The 19,561-nt window shown below is 49.2% G+C and overlaps 1 protein-coding gene across 4 annotated transcripts in view; it reads left to right on the top strand.

The window, feature by feature from the left end:
- LOC128405772 (cAMP-specific 3',5'-cyclic phosphodiesterase 4C-like) overlaps positions 1–19,561 on the top strand; it is a 50,869-nt gene that overhangs the window by 15,289 nt on the left and 16,019 nt on the right. For 3 of the 4 annotated variants that reach the window (XM_053372706.1, XM_053372705.1, XM_053372707.1), the window contains 4 exons: positions 16,254–16,445; positions 17,355–17,391; positions 17,718–17,791; positions 18,109–18,161. In XM_053372706.1, the coding sequence (XP_053228681.1) occupies positions 16,254–16,445; positions 17,355–17,391; positions 17,718–17,791; positions 18,109–18,161 (356 nt within the window). Of the gene's footprint in view, positions 1–11,057; positions 11,739–16,253; positions 16,446–17,354; positions 17,392–17,717; positions 17,792–18,108; positions 18,162–19,561 lie in introns of those variants that run through there. The other variant, XM_053372708.1, reaches the window with a different exon arrangement.

The following is a 19,561-nucleotide window of genomic DNA, read 5'->3' as shown; positions in this document are numbered from 1 at the left end:
CCTCTGTGCAACCCAGCGACCTCTTTCTGCTGAGAGCGGCTGTGGAGCAAGCCACCCACTAGAGAGGATGCTGTCTGGTGCCAGCACCATCAGAGCAGGTGGTACCTGTGGAACAGGAACTCCCGGAGAAAGACAGAGGGGCGGCATGCTCAACGAGATTCTGCGATGCCCTGAAAGCCCTGGGACTCTCTTTGCCCTAAAGCACAACATCCCCAAAAGGCTGGCTGACGGATCCATGCTTTGCCAAACTGCAGAGTACAGAGCAGATGGTCTCTATGGCAGTCTCAGTCCCTTCCCAAACCGAAGCCTGTCTATTTTTAATACCAAAGTCTGAGATGATTGATGGGGAGGAGAAGAGCGAGAGGTTTGTGTGTTTGTGTTTGTGTGTGTGTCACATGTACACTCGCACACCATCGCAGCAGAGCAATTTTTGTCTTGGAACAGAGTGCCACCTGCCATCTGAAACCCCAACGAGGACAAACCTTGCAACTAGCTTAGCGCTGAATATATTCGCAGAGGGGAAATGAAGGCTCGTTTTGAAAAGAGGTGAACGGGGCAGGTTCTTGAGGTGGTGAGAATGGCAGTGGCAAACAATGGCAAACAGACTTCAACGAAGAACTTTGTGCTGTTATAGATTTGGGGCCCCCCTAAACCCTAGAAATTAATAAATTGCATAGGATTTGGATAATTTGGGATGTGAAAGGAGAAATTTTGCTTCAGAGCAATTTTGCTTGGTCCTAGGGACACGGGTGGCACTGTGGGTTAAACCACAGAGCCTAGGATTTGCCAATCAGAAGGTTGGCGGTTTGAATCCCTGTGACGGGTGAGCTCCCGTTGTTCGGTCCCTGCTCCTGCCAACCTAGCAGTTCAAAAGCACGTCAAAGTGCAAGCAGATAAATAGCTACTACTCCGGCGGGAAGGTAAATGGCGTTTCCGTGCGCTGCTCTGGTTCGGCAGAAGCGGCTTAGTCATGCTGGCCACATGACCCGGAAGCTGTATGCCGGCTCCCTCGGCCAGTAAAGCGAGATTAGCGTCGCAACCCCAGAGTCGGTCACGACTGGACCTAATGGTCAGGGGTCCCTTTACCTTTACCTAGGCAAAACCACCTGGCCAAACCAGGGCCATTTAAGAAACAATATGGGGCCATCGAGGGCCACTGGCAATGCAAGAGAATTTCTTCCCCCTTGCCGAGAGGTGTGGACAGAGACTGGGGGTTGTGGGAATGTTGTGGGTAGCAGGAGAGGATATATTGATTAAATATTATCCTTCCTCACTCACGCTTGTGAGCTGGTAGCAGAGTACATTCCCCAGGGTATTGCAGGAATCTAGTTGATAGAGTCGTTTGAATCTCTTGAGTTAATCAAGTCAGTCTGGCTTGTCCCCATTGGATTGTTCCTGGTAAATTCCCCTTCAAACCCTTTTAAAAAGAATAAAGACACAAGAGTCTTCTCTTAGAAGTAACAAGAAGTTTACTTACATTCAGTTCGCAGTATGATCCTGAAGGCAGGCTCTAGCTTGTAGTTGCAGCAGAGAGAGTGGGTTTATCCCATGTGGGGATTGAGCCCATGTATTGCTGGCTGAGAGCCAGCGGACAGCAGAAGACATCAAGATGGAATAAACTGAAGAAGAAGGGGAAAGATGGCTGCGTGACCGGCCCTTTGATGGGGTCTGCCAGGGTCACGCCCCTCTACCTGGTCACACACAGAGGGAAGATGCTCCAGACCAGGTGAGACAGGAAGTCCTCCTGGCTGGAGGAACATCCCCCTGTGGGTTAGTCCACGAGTGTTGTCTGTGAGTTGGAGTCTTGAATTGATGGAGTAACAAAAACCCTTTCTACTTGCATTTATATCTTTATATCTGCAAAGCTTGTGAGCTTTATGTATACAGCAACGCCTTTACCTGTATTACCGAAGCCTTATCTTCTGCAGCAGTTTTGAACCTTCAGTTGCCTCTGTGGGCAACGTCTGTTTTGTGGGTATCTCAGCACCATAAATGAACTCTGTGCCGCATAAAGAAGTCTTTTCTTTTATCTGTCTTGAATCAACACTCCGCTCCATCAGAAGTCCCTAAGTTCCAGTGTTCGGAGAGAGGGAGAGAAAACTTCTCTCTATCCTTTATCCATCATCATTTTTTTATGTCATGTCTGCTGTTCTCACCTGGGGGAATTAAAAAAAGAAAGGCACACTGTCAACAGGACCAATAACACTCTGAAAGTCTGAACATGATTGCTTTCGATTCCAAGTTTTGAGGCTGTTAATAAAGAATGAAATTTTAAAAAAACAACATGACTTTGCTGAATGGGTGGCTTCCGGCAAGGATTTGTGAGTCGTCCTTGTTTTGATGGCACCTAGTTCCTCTGCGGTCAGTTTGCCCTGCCTCAGAGAGAGAGAGAGAGAGAGAGAGAGAGAGAGAGAGAGAGAGAAGGCATTTGAGTACCTTTGGGGGAGAGAGAGTGGGTGAGTAGGTGACAGGCTGGGGGGGGGGAGTGAAAAATTGTACACATCACTTGGGAAGACAGGCAAACTAATGCCAGTTTACTGGAAGAAGCAAAGATTCCCAGTGTCAAAACGATGATTCTTCAATATCAACTTCGTTGGACTGGTCATGTTGTGCGGATGCCTGATGATCGTCTTCCAAAGCAACTCCTTTATTCCGAACTTAAAAATGGAAAGTGTAATGCTGGTGGTCAACAAAAAAGGTTTAAAGACTGTCTCAAGGCAAATTTTTAAAAATGTAGTACTGTATACACACTGATGACTGGGAAACGCTGGCCTGCAAGGGCTCCAGTTGGAGAAAAGCCTTTACCAAAGGTGTCCTGGGCTTTGAAGACACTCGAACTCAGGATGCAAGGGAGAAACGTGCCAAGAGGAAGGCACACTTGGCAAACCCTCACCGGGATCAACTCCTGCCTGGAAACCAATGTCCCCACTGTGGAAGGACGTGGGGATCCAGAATTGACCTCCACAGTCACTTACGGACTCATTGTTAACACCGTGTTTATGGAAGAGCTGTCTGGAAAGCCAGGGGTCAGATCCAGAGGCATCTCCCCAGCCCCAGACATCTAGGGATCCTCATCCAGCAGAGACAATCCTAGCTATCGGAAATCCAGAGCCTCAGGTGCCATCAAATTCTTCCATCAGCGTCTAGTGATTAAGCCCAGGCTTTCTCAAAGCTGGACCGAGGTTTCTGCATCTCCCCTTGCGAGATGCTCCTCGCTGACCTTGGAAAGGAGAGAAAACACTGACAAAGCTGAAGTGGCAAACTAAACGCTTGGAGTACGCCGAGTTGGCTAAATTAACACTAAAATTGAGGGGTCGCTCTGACCAGACATTTATTAGGAAATGGGATCTGTATAAAAAAATAATCTAATGGATTATTGTAATAACATGACATCTGTGGCAGCCTTTGAATGACTTCTGCAGTATGATGGATCAGTATGAGAAATATAATGTTGATGAAAATTAACAGAAGGAAACAGAAACAAGCAGCGCGCTAGATAGATTAAGTGGTAGACGGGAAGTCGTTAGGAATTCAAGAGGAACATATTGTAATGTAATAAGTTTTATTTTTTATTTTATTTCCTTTATAGATAATACTTCTGTATGTTTCTTCATTTTAATTTCAATAAAGCATTTAAAATCGAAAAGAAAAGAAAGGGAGCAGCACATTTCCAAACCGGGTCTTTCCCCTGGGAGGTTTTGGCCCGCAAAGCGTGGGCCGCGGGGGTCTCTCTGTTCCTCGGAGTTTTCCGCTAGCTCCCTCTGAATCAGTGCCTGGTCACTAAATGCCGGCATGGGTGAGGAGAGCACCATTTGAGTCATGCCAGGCGCTTCTCCGGGTGATTCATGGCAAACTCATGTGCCTGCCAGCCCAGCCGAGTCGTGCCTGAGTGGCACCCCAGGGCCCTGAGAGGCAGCTGCTTCCACAGCCTGAGGGGCTTCGCTGCTGACCCCCCTGGCCGCCATAAAGAGATCCACCCAGTGTGTCCCAGCACGAAAATCTTATTTTTACCCTTTCCCCAACCTCCGACGTCGAATGCACAACAACCCACTGCTTTGTTGCAGTTGTCTGTTTCAGAAGACAATGGAGCGTGCTTCCGCGGGTCAAACTGCTGTAATAGGCAGCGTAGAGGTGACCAGCCTGGGCTGTGTGCAGGGAAGTCCTGGGCTGTCAGATGGGGGGAAAACCCCTGTCTTGGTCTGGCTGACGGGGTCCGAAGGAAAGCAGAGCAAGACGCTGGGCACTAGGAGTTGCCGGAAGGAGGCAGACAAGGGACTCCATTCTGGATTGGCGCAAGGTTCACTCCTGAGCCTTTTCTTCTCCCAAAATATCCTGCAAGGCAGCAGAGGTTTACGGTCAGTTTCCTTTCGCCCCTCTGGGCTCCCTTCCCAGCTGGATCTCTGCCTCTTGGCCTGCTTCAGCTCCTGCCTCCGATTCTGGACTGCTCTCTGCCACCGACTCACCCCGCTCACAAAGCCCTGTTCCCTCTTCTTCCCAGTCTTCTCCTGCTTCTCCCTCATCGTTGCCCCATCCCCATTCCCTGATCTCTGAACCTTCTTCCCTTGGGGGTTCCCTAGCCGGTTCCCCCCACCATCCCTCTGCCTCCATCCAGCCCATGACATTGAGTCTGTAACCTAAGAGAACCACTGCCAGTCAGTGCAGACAACGCTAAGCTAGGTGGCCCCAATGGTCTGATTCAGTCTAAGGAGACTTCCCAGGAATGCAACCTGGCCATGCAGTCTCATCAAGGCTGTGCAAGTGTGCAGAAGAGATACCTGCCCTGTCAATTTGTTTCTTGATGGGTTGAGGCAAAGCCTCCACCTCCCAGGGCAGTCTACCTTTCTAAGTGCCAGAAACATTGGTCCTATGGAGAAGCAGGAAGCGAGAGCTGGTGTTGCGTGTCTGTGCGGATAGGTGAGGGAGGAGGACCGCTTGGCTTTTAATTCTCCCTGCTTGGGAACAAACCGGTGGCAATACTTTCTTTTTATTTTTAGAGAAGAATCAGCGGGCCCTGTAATTGGTGGCCATTAGGGGTGGCTGTTGACAGGCAAAGGGAAAGGATGATCTCAGGAATGGCAGTTACAGAGGCTGGAAAGGATAATGGCGCAGGACTGCTTTTAGGGGCGTGAGATGTTCATGTGTGAGTCACCCTTCACGACCCGTTTGCCTCTACTCTGCAAGTGCTGCCATTAAAACATCTTCCTTGCGCCGAGCTGAATCCTGAGCAATGCGCTTTGGAGTCTTAGCGACTGTCATGCAGGCAGGAGCAGCATTTGGAGACCTCCTGGATCCCCCCCCCCAATCCCAGAGCTACACTGCCTCAGGCTGCCCCCACTTTCTGTTCTGTTGACAGCAGCCTCCTTCCAAATGTACCAGGCATTTTGCTGCAATGGGGGCAGCCCTCCCAGTGAGTGAGGCCCTGGGCATCTTCCCCTTCCCCCCCGAAGCCTTGCAAGCGGGTTGGACTAGATGAGCCTTGGGGTCCCCAGCAGAAGGGACCTTGAAGTTCTCGGCAGCCGCAAACCCATCCTGGGCCCCTTCAGAACTCGCATCCCTGTGTTATAAGAAAAAACACTGCTCCTTTTGGGTACCCAAGAGCCTGTATAGAGTCCTTATGTAGGTTCTCTATCAGTAGGAGAAAATGACAGAGGCCAAGCAGAGAATATTGAGAAGCCAAGCAGCTCGTAAGCCTGATCTTTATTGAACTGTTGCAACAGGGTCCTCACTCCCCACACGCAGGAGGGAGGAGGAACCCAGAACAATGGTGTGCAAGCTCTTATATAGACTTTTGAAATTGCCCACCCCGTAGCTCAAGACCACCCTCCTCCAAAACATCATCCATACATCATAGAAAGAGGTCGTAACGGCAGAAATGGGAGTGTGTTGCTTCTCTCCTGTCTGCCAGGAGACCTGAGAATGCCTTATCAGATTGCCTTTTCTGGGTAGCCGCCCAGAGTGGCTGGGGAAACCCAGCCAGATGGGCGGGGTACAAATAATAATAATAATAATAATAATAATAATAATAATAATAATAATTCCTTGGAGATGGTAAATACTTAGTTCCTGAATCTCTTACGCATATTGAGAGTGTGCTCAGCTGAACAGATACTTGCCAGACTGTATTTACAGGGAGGCGTAAGCCCCTACAGTCCAAAGACAATTGGAAAGCTTTTCCCATTTCCTTCCTCCTTGCAGGGAAATATTTGAGGTCAATTTGGGAGAGTCCAAATGGCCTCAGGATTGCTCTCCTGTACTATTTCAGACACGTGGTTGATATACTTACGTATGTGTTTGCCTTGTACATTTATGAACATTTATTTTATATATATAAGACCTTAGAATTCCTATAACCCTGCTTCTCAGAAACCCCTCAAGCCCACAATCTTGTTTTGTTGTTTGGTTCTTAACTTGCAAAGGGCGGCGAGGGGGAGAGAGGAAGGCTCCCAGTTTGTGAGCTGGAAAGGAGCAAAATTACCTTTAAAAGCCCAGGTCCCGCCGAGCATGGAAATGGAGCGAGCAGCAGTCTGGTCGAAGGCTGCTGTTGTGCTTTATTAGCCCAGACCTGTTTATTGCCCTGTAATAATGATGGTGCAGGAGATATGGATCTGGCTGCTTGCCTTCCGATCGAATTTTAGCAGAGGGGAAAGTCAGGCTTAGGAAATGGCCTTTTCCGGAGAAGGAGGCTGCCCGCCCCCCCGCCTCTTCTTCCAGCTCGAGGAGTTTTCGATTTAGAGTCTCCTGGGGGTACCAATCAGTTCTGCATTATTTGTCCCAGGGGGGAATTCAAAGGTCAGCTGCTCTTTCAGCCCCCTGAGCCTGCAAGGACCAGAATGGGCAGCCTGCAAAAATGCGGGCTGCCAATTTGGATGGTGTAACGCAGCCTGGATGGCTCAGTTGGTTGGAGGGTGGCACCAACAACGCCGAGGTTGCAGGTTTGACAGGGACAGCCTGCACTGCAGGGGGTTGGGCTGGATGACCCCTGGGGGTCCCTTGCAACTCTACAATTCAGTGGTACCTTGGTTCTCAAACACCTTGGTACTCAAAGAACTTGGAGCCCAAACCCGGAAGTAAGGTTCCAGTTTGTGAACTTTTTTCGGAAGCCGAACATGCTCCGTTTTGAGTGTTACGCTGAGGTCTGTCCATTTTTGCTATTTATTTTGCATTTTTGTTTTTGTGGCTCTTTTTGTTTGTTTTTATGACTGTGTGGAACCCAGTTCAGCTATTGATTGATTGTGTGACTGCAGTACATTGTTTATCGATTTCCATTTGTGGATCAATGGTCTCATTAGATAGTAAAATTCATGTTCAATTGCTGTTTTAGGGGTTGTTTTTGAAAGTCTGGAATGGATTAATCCGTTTTGCATGACTTTCTATGGGAAAGTGCACCTTGGTTTTGGAACTCTTTGGTTTTGGAACAGACTTCCAGAATGGATTAAGTTTGAGAACCAAGGTACCACTGTACTATGAATTCATACATACACAGAATTCTAGCTCCATAAAGTGTGTGTGTGTATCTCTCTCACACACACACACACACTAGCCTCCCAAATGCTACAAAATCAATCGCTGAGTGTGGTAGAGTTATTTTTCCACAGCCATTATCGCACGAGACGTTCAGAGCCCCAGGCAGATGTACAGAGTAGGGTCTCCCCTGGGTGCCAGACCAAGGCCAGAGGCTCCCTCCTGTCCCCAACTGGAGGGAGAATTTAATATAGCTGAATTTCCTCTGGCTGTGATCTGCTCATCGACTCACACATTTTATTTTTGCACAGGCGAAATTATTGTGGGCTCAGCCAGCCGGCCAGTAAAACAAGCTTTCCATGTTCTGCAAAAAAGCCCAGGAGGTTTTGCAGCTAGTGAGGGATACAGGGCCAATTAGGGCTTTCAAGGTCTGCACCAACCCTTTGGATTGTGCTTGGAAAGGACCTGGGAGCCAATGTAGGTCTTTCAGGACTGGTGTTACATGGGCTCCACTCCCAGTCCCCACTCCTACTGCCACATTCTGGATTAGTTGTTGTTTCCAGGTCACCTTCAAGGGAGCCCCATGGAGAGCGCATGGCAGGAGTCCAAGCGGGAGATAACCAGAGCATGCCCCACTCTGGCCAGACAGTCTGCGGGCAGGGAGGGTCTCATCCTGTATACCAGATGGAGCTCGTAGACAGCTGCCCTGAACACAGAATTGGCCTGCACCTCCATGGACAGCTGGGAGTCCAAAATGACTCCCAGGCTGCACACCTGGTCCTTCAGGGGCACAGTTACCCCATTCAAGACCAGGGAGTCCTCCACACCTGCCCACCCCCGTCCCCCAAAAACAGTCCTTCTGTCTTGTCAGGATTCAACCTCCATCTGTTACCCGCCATCCATCCTCCAAGCACCTCCAGACACAGGACCTTCACTGCCTTCAAGGGATCTAGGAGTACCGAGAGCTGGGGTACTGATCTTCACAGCTTACTGCCTCCCTCTTCTTTGGAGGTTCAGCCATTCCCCTCTGGGACTTTGCAGGGCATCGGCCATGTGAGTGATCGTCCCTTCGTTCGGCAAGCATTAATAGGCAAGAGGCTAACCCAATTAGGGCCAGAAGGGGTGGCGATGGCTGCCATGCTGCTTTCCTCGGCCGGCTAATTTGATTTCTACCGCAGAGCAGATGTGTCGCTCCGCTTTTCTGGGAGGGCGCTTATACATAAGGGGGCCCTTGGCGTGTGGGCAGAAGCCGTTTACTCCTGAGCAAAGTGTTATAAGAAAAAACTGCTCCTTTTCCCTTATGCGGTACCCAAGAGCCAGTATAGAGTCCTTATGTAGGTTTTCTATCAGTAGGAGAAAATAACAGAGGCCAACCAGAGAATATTGAGAAGCAAAGCGGCCCGTAAGCCTGATCTGTTATTTTCTTCTACCGGTGGGGAACCCACTTAAGGACTCTAGACGGGCTCTTGGATACCCCATAAGGGAAAGGGAGCAGGGTTTTTTTTCTTATAACAGAAGTTTTTAATGTTTGATGTTTTACTGTGTTTTTAATATTCTGTACGGAGCAACCCAGAGTGGCTGGGGAAGCCCAGCCAGATGGGTGGGGTAGAAATAAATTATCATTATCATTATTCCCAGTGCTTTTTTCTGGGGACACACAAGGCTACACATACCCCTAAACATTTTGTGAATCTAAGTTTGGCCTCATTGAGGGGGCAGTATTTCAATATGAGTAGGAAAATGAGAGTAGTCCTAAACATTTTTTTTAATGAAAAAAGCACTGCATTGCTTTATATTTTCTGCATGTTCCATGATTGTATTTCTTAAAAAACACCAACCCAGTTGTATTCTGTGTTATAAATCGAACAATGCCAGGAGCTGTTTCTTTTTATTCTCCAATGCATAATCGATCACAAAAGCAGGGCTGCCATCTATGGGGGGCGGCCCCCAAGGGGATTGAACCCCCCCCCCCCAATTCAACCAGGTACAATATTCTGCAATTTTGCCCCCCTTTTTTTGATAACAATTTATTGATTTTCCAAAAATAAGAAAAGGGGAAAAAACAGAAAAGAAAAATGTCATAAACAGATTAAACCTTGATTTTTTGGGGGGGTCGACTTCCCTCCACTCCCCCTCTTGGTTCCTTTATAATATACTTGTTTATGCACGTCCATAAAACCTTACATACTTAACAATCCAATTTTGAAATCTTCTTCATCTTATTACAAGTGACTTTTAAAGTTATACTAATGTAAAAGTCTGTACACAAAGCTTTGAAAATATGCGTTGAGCAATTGCCTTTCTTTTTTTTCTTCAATAATTTGTCCTGCATAGGTCAGTAATTTATTTTGCCAATCTTCTTCTTTACCAGTTTTGGGGACGCTGCGCTGCTGCCCCCTGGTGGGGCTCAGGGGGGCGACAGCAGAACAGCACCCATCTCGACAGGGGGTCTTCTGCCCCCTCCCCATGTTAGTCCACTGGCAAGGAAACAACGGGAGAGTCAGAGAAATATTCACTAAAAGACCAGAGGCTTTTCTACTCTGCATTATATGTTTATATGACAATTGTTGTTGTTGTTGAGTCGTTGAGTTGTGTCCGCCTCTTTGTGCCCCCCTGGACCAGAGCATGCCAGGCCCTCCTGTCTTCCACTGCCTCCCGCAGTTTGGTCAGACTCATGTTTGTAGCTTCGAGACATCCCTAAAAAGAACAAAAGTGTATTTCTTTATGCAACAACTGTGGCTAGAGTCTTAATTGTCAAGTATTGGAAAGGAGATTAGATCCCAACTGAGGCAGAGTGGCAAAATAAATTATGTGAATATGCTGAATTAGCCAAAATTAGCTGTGGAATACCCCATAAGGGAAAGGGAGCAGTTTTTTCTTATAACAAAAGCATGCAAAGATGTCCTCTATTTCCTAAATAACTCGTAGGAAAGATCTGTCTAGTCCAGCCTCATGTTTCTCGCATTGCATAACCAGATATTATATCTGGAGATTGTAGAAACTACAAGTGGAAGAGTCGGAGCCTGAGCTCGCTTGGTTTCCTCTTCCCTCCTCATCCCTCTTTCCTTTTGTATCACCTGCTTGGCCTCTGTTGTTTCCGCCTACCGATAGGGAAGTCAGTTATGGACTCTTTAGGGGACTTGGGATTTTTTTTGGGGGGGTTGTTTAACTGCCCCCCTCCATTCCTAGTTTTAACACCCATGACCCTATTTTTAAAAAAACACAACCCAGTTGTATTCTGTGTTCTACATCAAGCAATGCCTGGAGCTGTTTCTTTTCGCTTTCCAATGCATTTCTTATTAAAAACACAAACCCCAAACGCAGCCTGGCAAAAGCTACCAGGAAGTTGGGCTTGTGTTTTCCCACCGTCCGTCTCTCAACGGATGACAATGACGAGCGAGCGGCAGATATTTGGGAAGAGCAGAAGCAAAAGGTCACGGCAACTGTTTGCATTTGCCGGGGTGTGTTTTTCCCCCTCCTTTTTGGGAGCGATCCTGACTGCCAGCGTAATCAGACCCGCCAAGGGCACCGCGATGACAGGGCAGGCTTGGCCAAACTTTGGGAGCCAGGCCCGTCGCTTCTTGCCGTGTTTACTGTGACCAGTGCCAAGGCCGGATTGTGTCACCCGGACACAGGAGCTTCTATATTTTTAATAAAATGGGTTTTTCTGGACCGAAGGCTGCAAGCTTGCCCCATTCAGAGGTGGGCTCAGAGGCTGGACTGGTTGCACCCCCTTTCCAGTCCCGACAGAGACAGCGATGAGGGAAACTTGGCACTTGCACTCAGCACTTGGAGCCTGGCCAAGGCGTTTGTTTAGCTTCCCAGCTGGGGGTTGGCCTCTCGGCAAAAGGATTCCTGGGACGGGACAGAGCAGAGGCGTGCTTCGCACTCGGGGCCCTCCCTTCATGCGGGGATGGCGGACCCCCTTCTGCCTCCCGGGGATCTGGGCTTTGCGGAGCACCCCCTCCGGAAACTCTGTGGAAAGAAGACCGATCCCCCGGGGGCTTCCGAGTGGAGGGGACTCTTCCTCAGCAAGGCCTGGGTTCGAGTCTCACGCCACACCGAGGGCTTCTGAGTCGGCTGGCAACACTCCCCATTGCCCGAGTCGTCTGAATTTGCCGGTCGGCGGGAATGATGCTGCCCTCCTCCAAGGTGCAAGGCTCCCCCGGGGGCTCCCCGGCCCCCTCGCCCCACAACTCGCCCGTCCTCTTCCGGAAGGCAATGGCCAACCCCAGCATGCGGCTACAGCGGCGCTTCACGGTGGCGCACCCACTCTGGTAAGGGGACGCTGCGATAAGGCCCCGCGCTTCGGGTGCCTTCGAGTGGGTGGGGGGACCTTTCTCTTTTTGCATTTATTTTTTAATATCATATTGATTGAGTTTCCATTTTATATTGTTAAAGAACATTCATCTTTTCCCACAATGGCATTTGCTCAAATGAGCCGTCGACCGCCCTCCCTCCCTCCTTATGGTTACCATAATTCTTTTCTATATCATAGCATCTATACTTGCCCCCCGTTTACATTTCTATTGTCAAATTTTTTAACAAATATGTAAAAAGGTATATATCAGCAACATTACAAGTCTTCTTAAGTCCTGCTAGTGTTGTTAATTGCTTGCCATTTTCCTTCGGATATTGTATAAATTTACTCCAGTCTTTTTGGAATACTGGTTTTGGATTTTCCTGGTCAACTTTGCCAGTTCTTCATATTCAATCATCTTCATCTGCCACTCTTGTATCAATGGGACCGCAAGCTGGAACAGAGCACCGAATGCGAATTTTACCCTCATGTACAAGAAGCTGGTTTCTACACCATCCAAGAGGCATTGCGAGAGTTCAGCCTGGCAGAGGTACTTGTGGCCCCCCAAATGTCCCTGAGGGCCAAGTGGAGATATTTGGGGGTCCGTATTTGGCTAGAGGCTCTTGTCGGCACTCGCAAGGCGCCCGCAAATATTCCACCAAGCCCTCCAGCTGCCACATTCTGGATTAATTGTAGTTTCCAGGTCACCTTTCAAGGTAGCCCCACGGAGAGCGCATGGCAGTAGTCCAAGCGGGAGATAACCAGAGAATGCACCACTCTGGCCAGACAGTCTGCGGGCAGGGAGGGTCTCATCCTGCATCCCAGATGGAGCTGCCCTGGACGCAGAACTGACCTGCACCTCCATGGACAGCTGGGAGTCCAAAATGAGCCCCAGACTGTGCACCTGGTCCTTCGGGGGCACAGTTACCCCTTTCAGGACCAGGGAGTCCCCCACATCCACCCACCCCCATCCCCCAAAACCAGTCCTTCTGTCTTGTCAGGATTCAACCTCAATCTGTTAGCTGCCATCCATCCTCCAACCGCCACTCTCACAGGAGCTTCACTGGTTCCGACTGGAAAGAGAGGTAGAGCTAGGTATCGTCCGCATGATGATGAACCCCCAGCCCAAACCCCCTAATGTAGGTTAGCTTAGCCATCACTCCATCCTGCAGCAGTGAGTTCCGCAGTTCTCCTGGCTGAAAATGTGTCCTTCGACTTCCTTGCCTGGGTGGAGGGATGTGCCGATGGAGTGAGCAGAGGCCTCTGGTTCAAAGGGGTGCCTTTTCGCCCTGGGAGAGGTCCGTCCGTCACCACATGGCCCCTGAAAGCTTCCTTGCGAGTGGCAAAACTGCCCTCCGGGTCACCAAAGGTCACAGCGGGCCGAGGACAGGGAAGCCCCCTCCCCCGGTCATCCCTTCCCAGATGATCCCGGCCCACAATGAAGCTTTTGTGTCCCGTTCGGGTGCCAGGAGGAGAAGCGAACCAGAAGGAAAACAAGGAGCGGCGTGGTTTGGGGGGGAAAGAGATGGAGCAATTTGCTCGGTTATTTCCCCAGGCCGGTTCAAAGCTGCTTTCAGAAATAAATAAAACCACACTGGTGTTGAGGGGACACCCTGGTGGGTCCCATCGAAGGAGCCCACCCCCCTGGCCCTGCGCCCGCCACCCAGCGACCCATTTCAAGACAGGCGTTGGGAGACAATTGGGCGATTCTCTGCCCCGTCTGGGCTTGACGTGAGCCGGGGAAAGCGGCTGAAAGGGGGCCCTTTGTTCCCGGTCAGATGGGTTTTGCGGGGGGGGCAGCAGGGGCTCGGGGGGGGGTCCTGTGGGTGCCCGGAGGAGGAAGACGAGGATGCCGTCCCCACGGAGGCACTCCTGCATCGGGTACGGCCTGGCCAGGACAAGGTGGCTGCCAGCTCTCCTTTCCATTTTCTGGATTTTGTTCAGGGATCCAGTGGCGGTGAGGTCCACAGGACCATGGCTGGATATGGGACACAGGCAGGTCCCATCGAAAGGGGCAGGATGCTGCAGCAGAATTGCTGACCAGAGGAAGAATGCCCCCTCTCAGAGGACGCCACCGGCTTGACCTTTTGCTGCCAAGCCAAGTTCAGCTGTTCCTCTTCTCTTTTAAAATAATAACATTTTCTTTTCCCATATTGAAAGCTGCTCAACAGTTCTATTCCAGTGCGGCAAAACTAGCAACTTCTTCCCCCGAGTTACCCAGCTTCAACGTTTATAACCTCAACGACATACAATTGCGTTTTAAGGTTTATCTAATTTCCTCTTCTCTGGCACATTTCTGCTGTTTTCTGCTTTTGGAAAATAAACTTTTTTCAATAGACCACAACGGCTTTCCCAGTCTTATCTTTGAAAACGGAGAAAATAATTCCTAACGTACAAAAGTTGAAAAAAACAGGTTGGAATTCACTTTCCAAGCGCCTGAGTCCTTTTTCCCCTTCTCCGGAGGGTAGGACTCGAACCCGTGGCTTCGAGTGACAAGGAAGGAGATTCCTACTCAACGTCAGGAAGGACTTTCTGACAGTCAGAGCTGTTTGGGGTGGAAGGTGGTGGCCTCTCCTTCCTTGGAGGTTTTTAAGTATAGGTCGGATGGCCATCTGTCCTGGATGCTTTAGCTAAGATTCCCTCATTGCAGGGGGGTCAGACTGGATGACCGCTGGGGTGTCCCTTCCGACTCGACGATTCCCCTGATGTCTGTAACACCTGTGGATCTTGGCTCCCTGCCTCCTCCCTTCTCTTCCAAGTCCCTGGTGGGCCGCACACTTTTTCTCTCACAGCGTCATGGAAATGGGCGCAGGGCCAGCAGGCAAGAGTGGCCCCGGCCGCTTCAGACACAGAGAGACAGCGGAGGCAGGCAGAGACTGGGGTGGGTTTGGGGTGGGCAGATGGGAAGGAGGGGCCGCCCCAACGAGGGGGATCACTGCTCCGTCTAAATATTGGGATTATTCCCCCTTTTGGGGCAGATCCACATGCACATATTTGTAACTAAGTCTGCCTTCAGGAAATGCAGGGGGCATGCTAGCCTACGGAACTCCCTGTCACAAGACGAGAGGCGGCAGCCCCCAGCTTGGGCAGGGGGAAAGAGAGAGGCCCTCAGCGTGAGAACAGGAGCCGGTTCCTAAATTCGTGGAAACCAGGCCATCTCCCGAGAGCTTCTCGTCTCTAGAAACACGTATATATCTGAGATGAAAGCCTAGGAAGCGATTTGTTTTGACTGGCTCAGGAGTCGGGAGCAGAGGGAGAAACATCTGGAGAACCGCAGGCTTTGCCCCCCATCCTGGCTTACGTACTTCATCTTTTTTGGGGAGAGAACGAGCTTTTTCACGTACGCAGCAGCGACAGAAAATATGCAGAATGCAATCGCCTATTTTACAGCTCTCGCTGTCGGCAGTTGGGAACTGGCATTTGTGTTTATGCGGGAAAAGTTATGCCTTTTCCTTTTTAAAGGAAGAATTAAATTAAGCCATAGGCTAGCGCACTGCAGCAGCATCCTGCAAGACTCATTTTCTTCTTTTCTTCTTTTGTTAACATTTTATTCATTTTCAAAAATAACAGAAATAAAAACAACAATGCAAAATCAAATCAAAATAAAATAAATTTCAAGGCCCGTTTTCAACTCCCCAACACTAGTCTCTCAGGGTGGTTGTGACGATTTGGGGAGAACCAGAGTCCTTTTTGTTGGGGATAATTCAGATGTCAAAAAAGGTTATTTATGTCTGCCACTACTGTGGCCCATGTTGTGTTAGCCCAAAAATGGAAAATGAGCTAGGGCCACCAAAGAAGAATGGCAACTTGAGTCGGCAAAATATGCGCAGCTTGCGGACTTAACATATAGAATAAGAGAACAAGAAGAACATACGTTTAGCGAGGAGATTGGAAAACAGTTATTGAATATATGGGGGATATTGTGTATATTTGAAAATGCTGGCAGCATTATGGTAAATTCAACAGTGTAAATAAGTTTTGATTAATGCAGTAATGGAATACTGAATGGTTTAGTTTTTGTGAAAATGGGCAGGGATTTATGGCATGCAAAACGAACCATGGAAAGAGAAGAAGGGAAGTCATTTTTAGGATGTTTAAATGAGTATTCTAAGTTGTAAAACAGAAAATTATATATACCGTATTTTTCCATGTATAACACATCCCCATGTATAAGACGACCCCTATTTTCCTTAACCCCAAATTAAGAAAATGCACTATTCACTAGCCGTGTATAAGACGACCCCTGATTTTAAACTTTGGAAATTTAGGGGGAAAGATAGTCTTATACACGGAAAAATACGGTATATATAAAATGAAAATGGGAAGATGCGTCTGTGCTGCCTGGAGCTCCTGGGATGTAGATGGAACAATAGGGAAATAGATCAAAAGAGGTGTGCCTGCTAAATCGTGGGACAATCATGGTGAGAAATGGCAGGGGGTGGCTGTTGTTTCTTGCACCTGATGCCCCTCTCTCCTCTCTTTCTCCCCCTAGTTTTGACCTCGAGAATGGCTTCTCCCCGGGACGGACCCCTCTGGACGCCCAGACCCCCCCTGGCCTGGGGCTGGTGCTGCAGGGGGCCACCCCCCACGGCCAGCGCCGCGAGTCCTTCCTCTACCGCTCGGACAGCGACTATGACCTCTCGCCCAAGGCCATGTCCCGCAACTCCTCGGTCGCCAACGACATGTGAGCATGCGCAGAGCACCGGGCGCCAGGCGATTCAAAGACAACACCCTGGGGGTGTTGGCAGTGTGGTTTCCGTGAGGGAAGGTGTAGCTGTCAGTCTGGCAGGGGTGAAAAACGCCTGCAGGCGCCTGGGGGGCTTGGTGTTTTTGGAGAGGGTTGGCAGGGGGAGGCATATGGAAATTGAATTCTGCTGGGTCGTCCCCCCCCCAAAAAAAACCAGTATTGAGCCATAAGACTCACCCCAGGCTTTTTACATTGGTGGAGGGCAAAACGCTCAAAGCAGTGAATCTCCAGTTCCCTTGAAAATAAAAATAATATAATAATAATTTATTATTTCTACCACGCCCATCTGGCTGGGTTTCCCCAACCACTCTGGGCAGCTTCCAACAGAAGGTTAAAAATAGATTGAAACAGCAATCATTAAAAACTTCCCTAAATAATAATCATAATATTCCGCTGGTGGACCACTTAACAAATTTGCAAGTCCGTTGTGGCAACTGCCATGCATCGCTCTAGATGCATTGTGGTTTTTCATTGTATCTGCGTTGCTTCTTTTCTTTCTCCATTTCTGCTTCTGCATTACAATTTGAATCCCCTAGAATTTTATAGAATTGGGAGTGTTCTTCCCAAGCATCAGAACGAAGCCTGAGGACCCCCGACCGCTTTCCGCATGCGGGGAAAGGGCTCAGCGCCTTCTGCGATGCCCAATGGAGGGCAGAAGGCCTCAAGCTTTGGTTGTTGAGGTCCTGCAACTCATTTATCTGTTTTTAATCTGGAAAATGCCAGGAGGATTTGGTAGCCTACCTTGGAAGCAAACTCTTCCACAATGCAGAAAAAGTGCAATTAATCTGAACCAGCGCCCTCATCTGTCCTACTTGGGATTAACAGGTTTTACCTCTTCTGTTGCAGGCATGGAGAAGACTTGATTGTCACTCCTTTTGCACAGGTAGGAATCTCTTCAGGGTTGGGGTCTGTGCTTGAGGGAATGAGAGTGGGAGGAAAGGCTAGGAATTACTAAAGGTACAGGAACCCTTTGTGTGGTTTTTTTTGCAATTACTGAAGGTGTAGGAGCCCTGCAGATTTTTGCAATTATTAAAGGTACCCGAACCCAGATGGTTTTTGCATTTACTAAAGGTACAGGAGCCCTGCAGGTTTGTGGTTTGCAATAGTTAAAGGGATTAGCCACGGCCGGCTGCATTGGCGTGCATGAGGGGGAGCAAACGTTGCATGCAGCTGATTCTAAAAGTACTTCCTTCCTTCCACCCCCTCCAGGTCCTGGCCAGCCTGCGGACGGTGCGCAGTAACTTCGCCATCTTGACCCACCTGCAGGAACGCCTCAGCAGCAAGTGAGTGAGCGAGTGAGAGAGAGCTCTGCACCGATTGAAAGTGTGAGATGGGGTAGTAATTTGGAGAAAGTACAGGCCTTTTTCTCCTAAAGTATTCTGCATTTTTCCATGTATAAGACTATATTTTTGCCCAGATTTTTAAAGTTTAAAATTGGGGGTCGTCTTACGCACGGAATGTTGCAATTAATTATTTCTTCATTCTTCCGAGAAATGTTTGAAAACCAGAACACTCACTTCACTCTGACAGGGACCTGATCACAATCCCCTCTGCCGCCAAATATGACACTGGGGGCTCAGAGATGCTCTGTCTCTTACAGGAGAGCGTCTGGAGTTCCCAACCTGCCGCCCACTTCTAAAGTCAACCTGCCAGGTGAGTTCCACCTGAGCCCTGTCAATTATCTTTTTTGGGGGGGGAAGGTGCCCACTGGGGAAATGTGGGTTTGCACAACTGAAAGCCTTCTGTCGTCCTCGCGCCAGAATTCCCCTTTAAGAAATCCTACAAGGAATTTTTTTGCAATTAGGAAAGGTGCAGGGAAGCAAAATGTGGGGTGAGTAGACAACTAACCCTAACCCTAACCCAACTCTTGGAACCAGGAATAGCCAGACCCCTAAGTGTGGGACCTGAACTCTGTGAATTTGTCTCATCCTCTTTGGAAGCCCCCTAGATTGACAGCCGTCATTCCCTCCTGGGGGAGCCAGTTGTATTTTATTTGTGAAGAATATTCCCCCCCTTTAAAAAAGATTTTATTCATAATTTTTCCACAAAACCAATGAAAGAAGTTGACTCACATCAGTTCACAGTTGGATCCCTGAAGGCAGACTTAGTTACAAATATGTAGATGTGGATCTGCCCCAAATGGGGGTATAATCCCAGTGCTTCTAGGAGCTAGCAGAGCAGTCCTAGCTAGAAGTGGGTCAAACGAAGAAGGAAGTCAAAAAGAGGTGCTGTGTGACTCGTCCTTTTATTACCGGGACAGGTAAGATCACATGCAAAAGGAAGGGTGCTCCAGCCAGGAGGAACAGGAAGTTTCGACCGGCTGGACCAAACATTCCCTCGCATGTCTTCTCTAGCATCGCAAGGAATGTTGTACTTGACTGCCTCTCATGGATCACATCCCACAATTTATACATTTTAGCTCATTTACTTGGCATCAGGTGTGAAAGAAGGATATTCCCAGCCCCATCGGGAGACGCCAGCAGGAACCGAACCTGGGACATTCTGCATCCAAAGCAGGCTCTCTAAGCACCAGGCTGTGGTCCTGTTAAATTGGGGTCATGCGTGTTTTAAAACATGCAGAGCCTGAGGAGAGGTGGCGAGGTCTGTGGCTGTCAATCAAAGCATCTTGGAGATTCACTGGGTCTGTGGCAGAGGGTGGGGGGTCATATCCCGGTTCCCAGGGCCTTCCCGTCTCCTCCCTCCTCTGCACAAAGCATCTGCAGTCCGCTTACGACCCGGGAAGTTCCTTCCTCCCTCCCTCTCCTGCTTTCTTCCTCTCTCTCTTTCTCTTTTCTAATGCCACCTCTGCGGCTATAGCCTCCGATTGACGTCAGTTCTTTCATTATTCAAAAACTCTCTGCTTTTCGCTTCTTCCCCTGTCTCTGCCTCCGGGCCTGCCTCCTTCTCTCTCTCCACCATGCCACCCTGACCGCCTGGTCCCTGCCTGTATTCCCCCTTTGCCCGACCTCTGGCATCGAGGAAACTCGTGAGCCGGGAGGTGTAGAAGCCACAAATGCACACAAACGCACAGATACACAAGACTCAGGCCAAAG

Source organism: Podarcis raffonei, chromosome 18, assembly GCF_027172205.1.
Source record: "Podarcis raffonei isolate rPodRaf1 chromosome 18, rPodRaf1.pri, whole genome shotgun sequence".
In the NCBI taxonomy this organism is placed as follows: Eukaryota; Metazoa; Chordata; class Lepidosauria; order Squamata; family Lacertidae; genus Podarcis; species Podarcis raffonei.
Note: the sequence above shows the minus strand (reverse complement) of the source record. Positions and strands in the feature narration are given on the sequence as shown.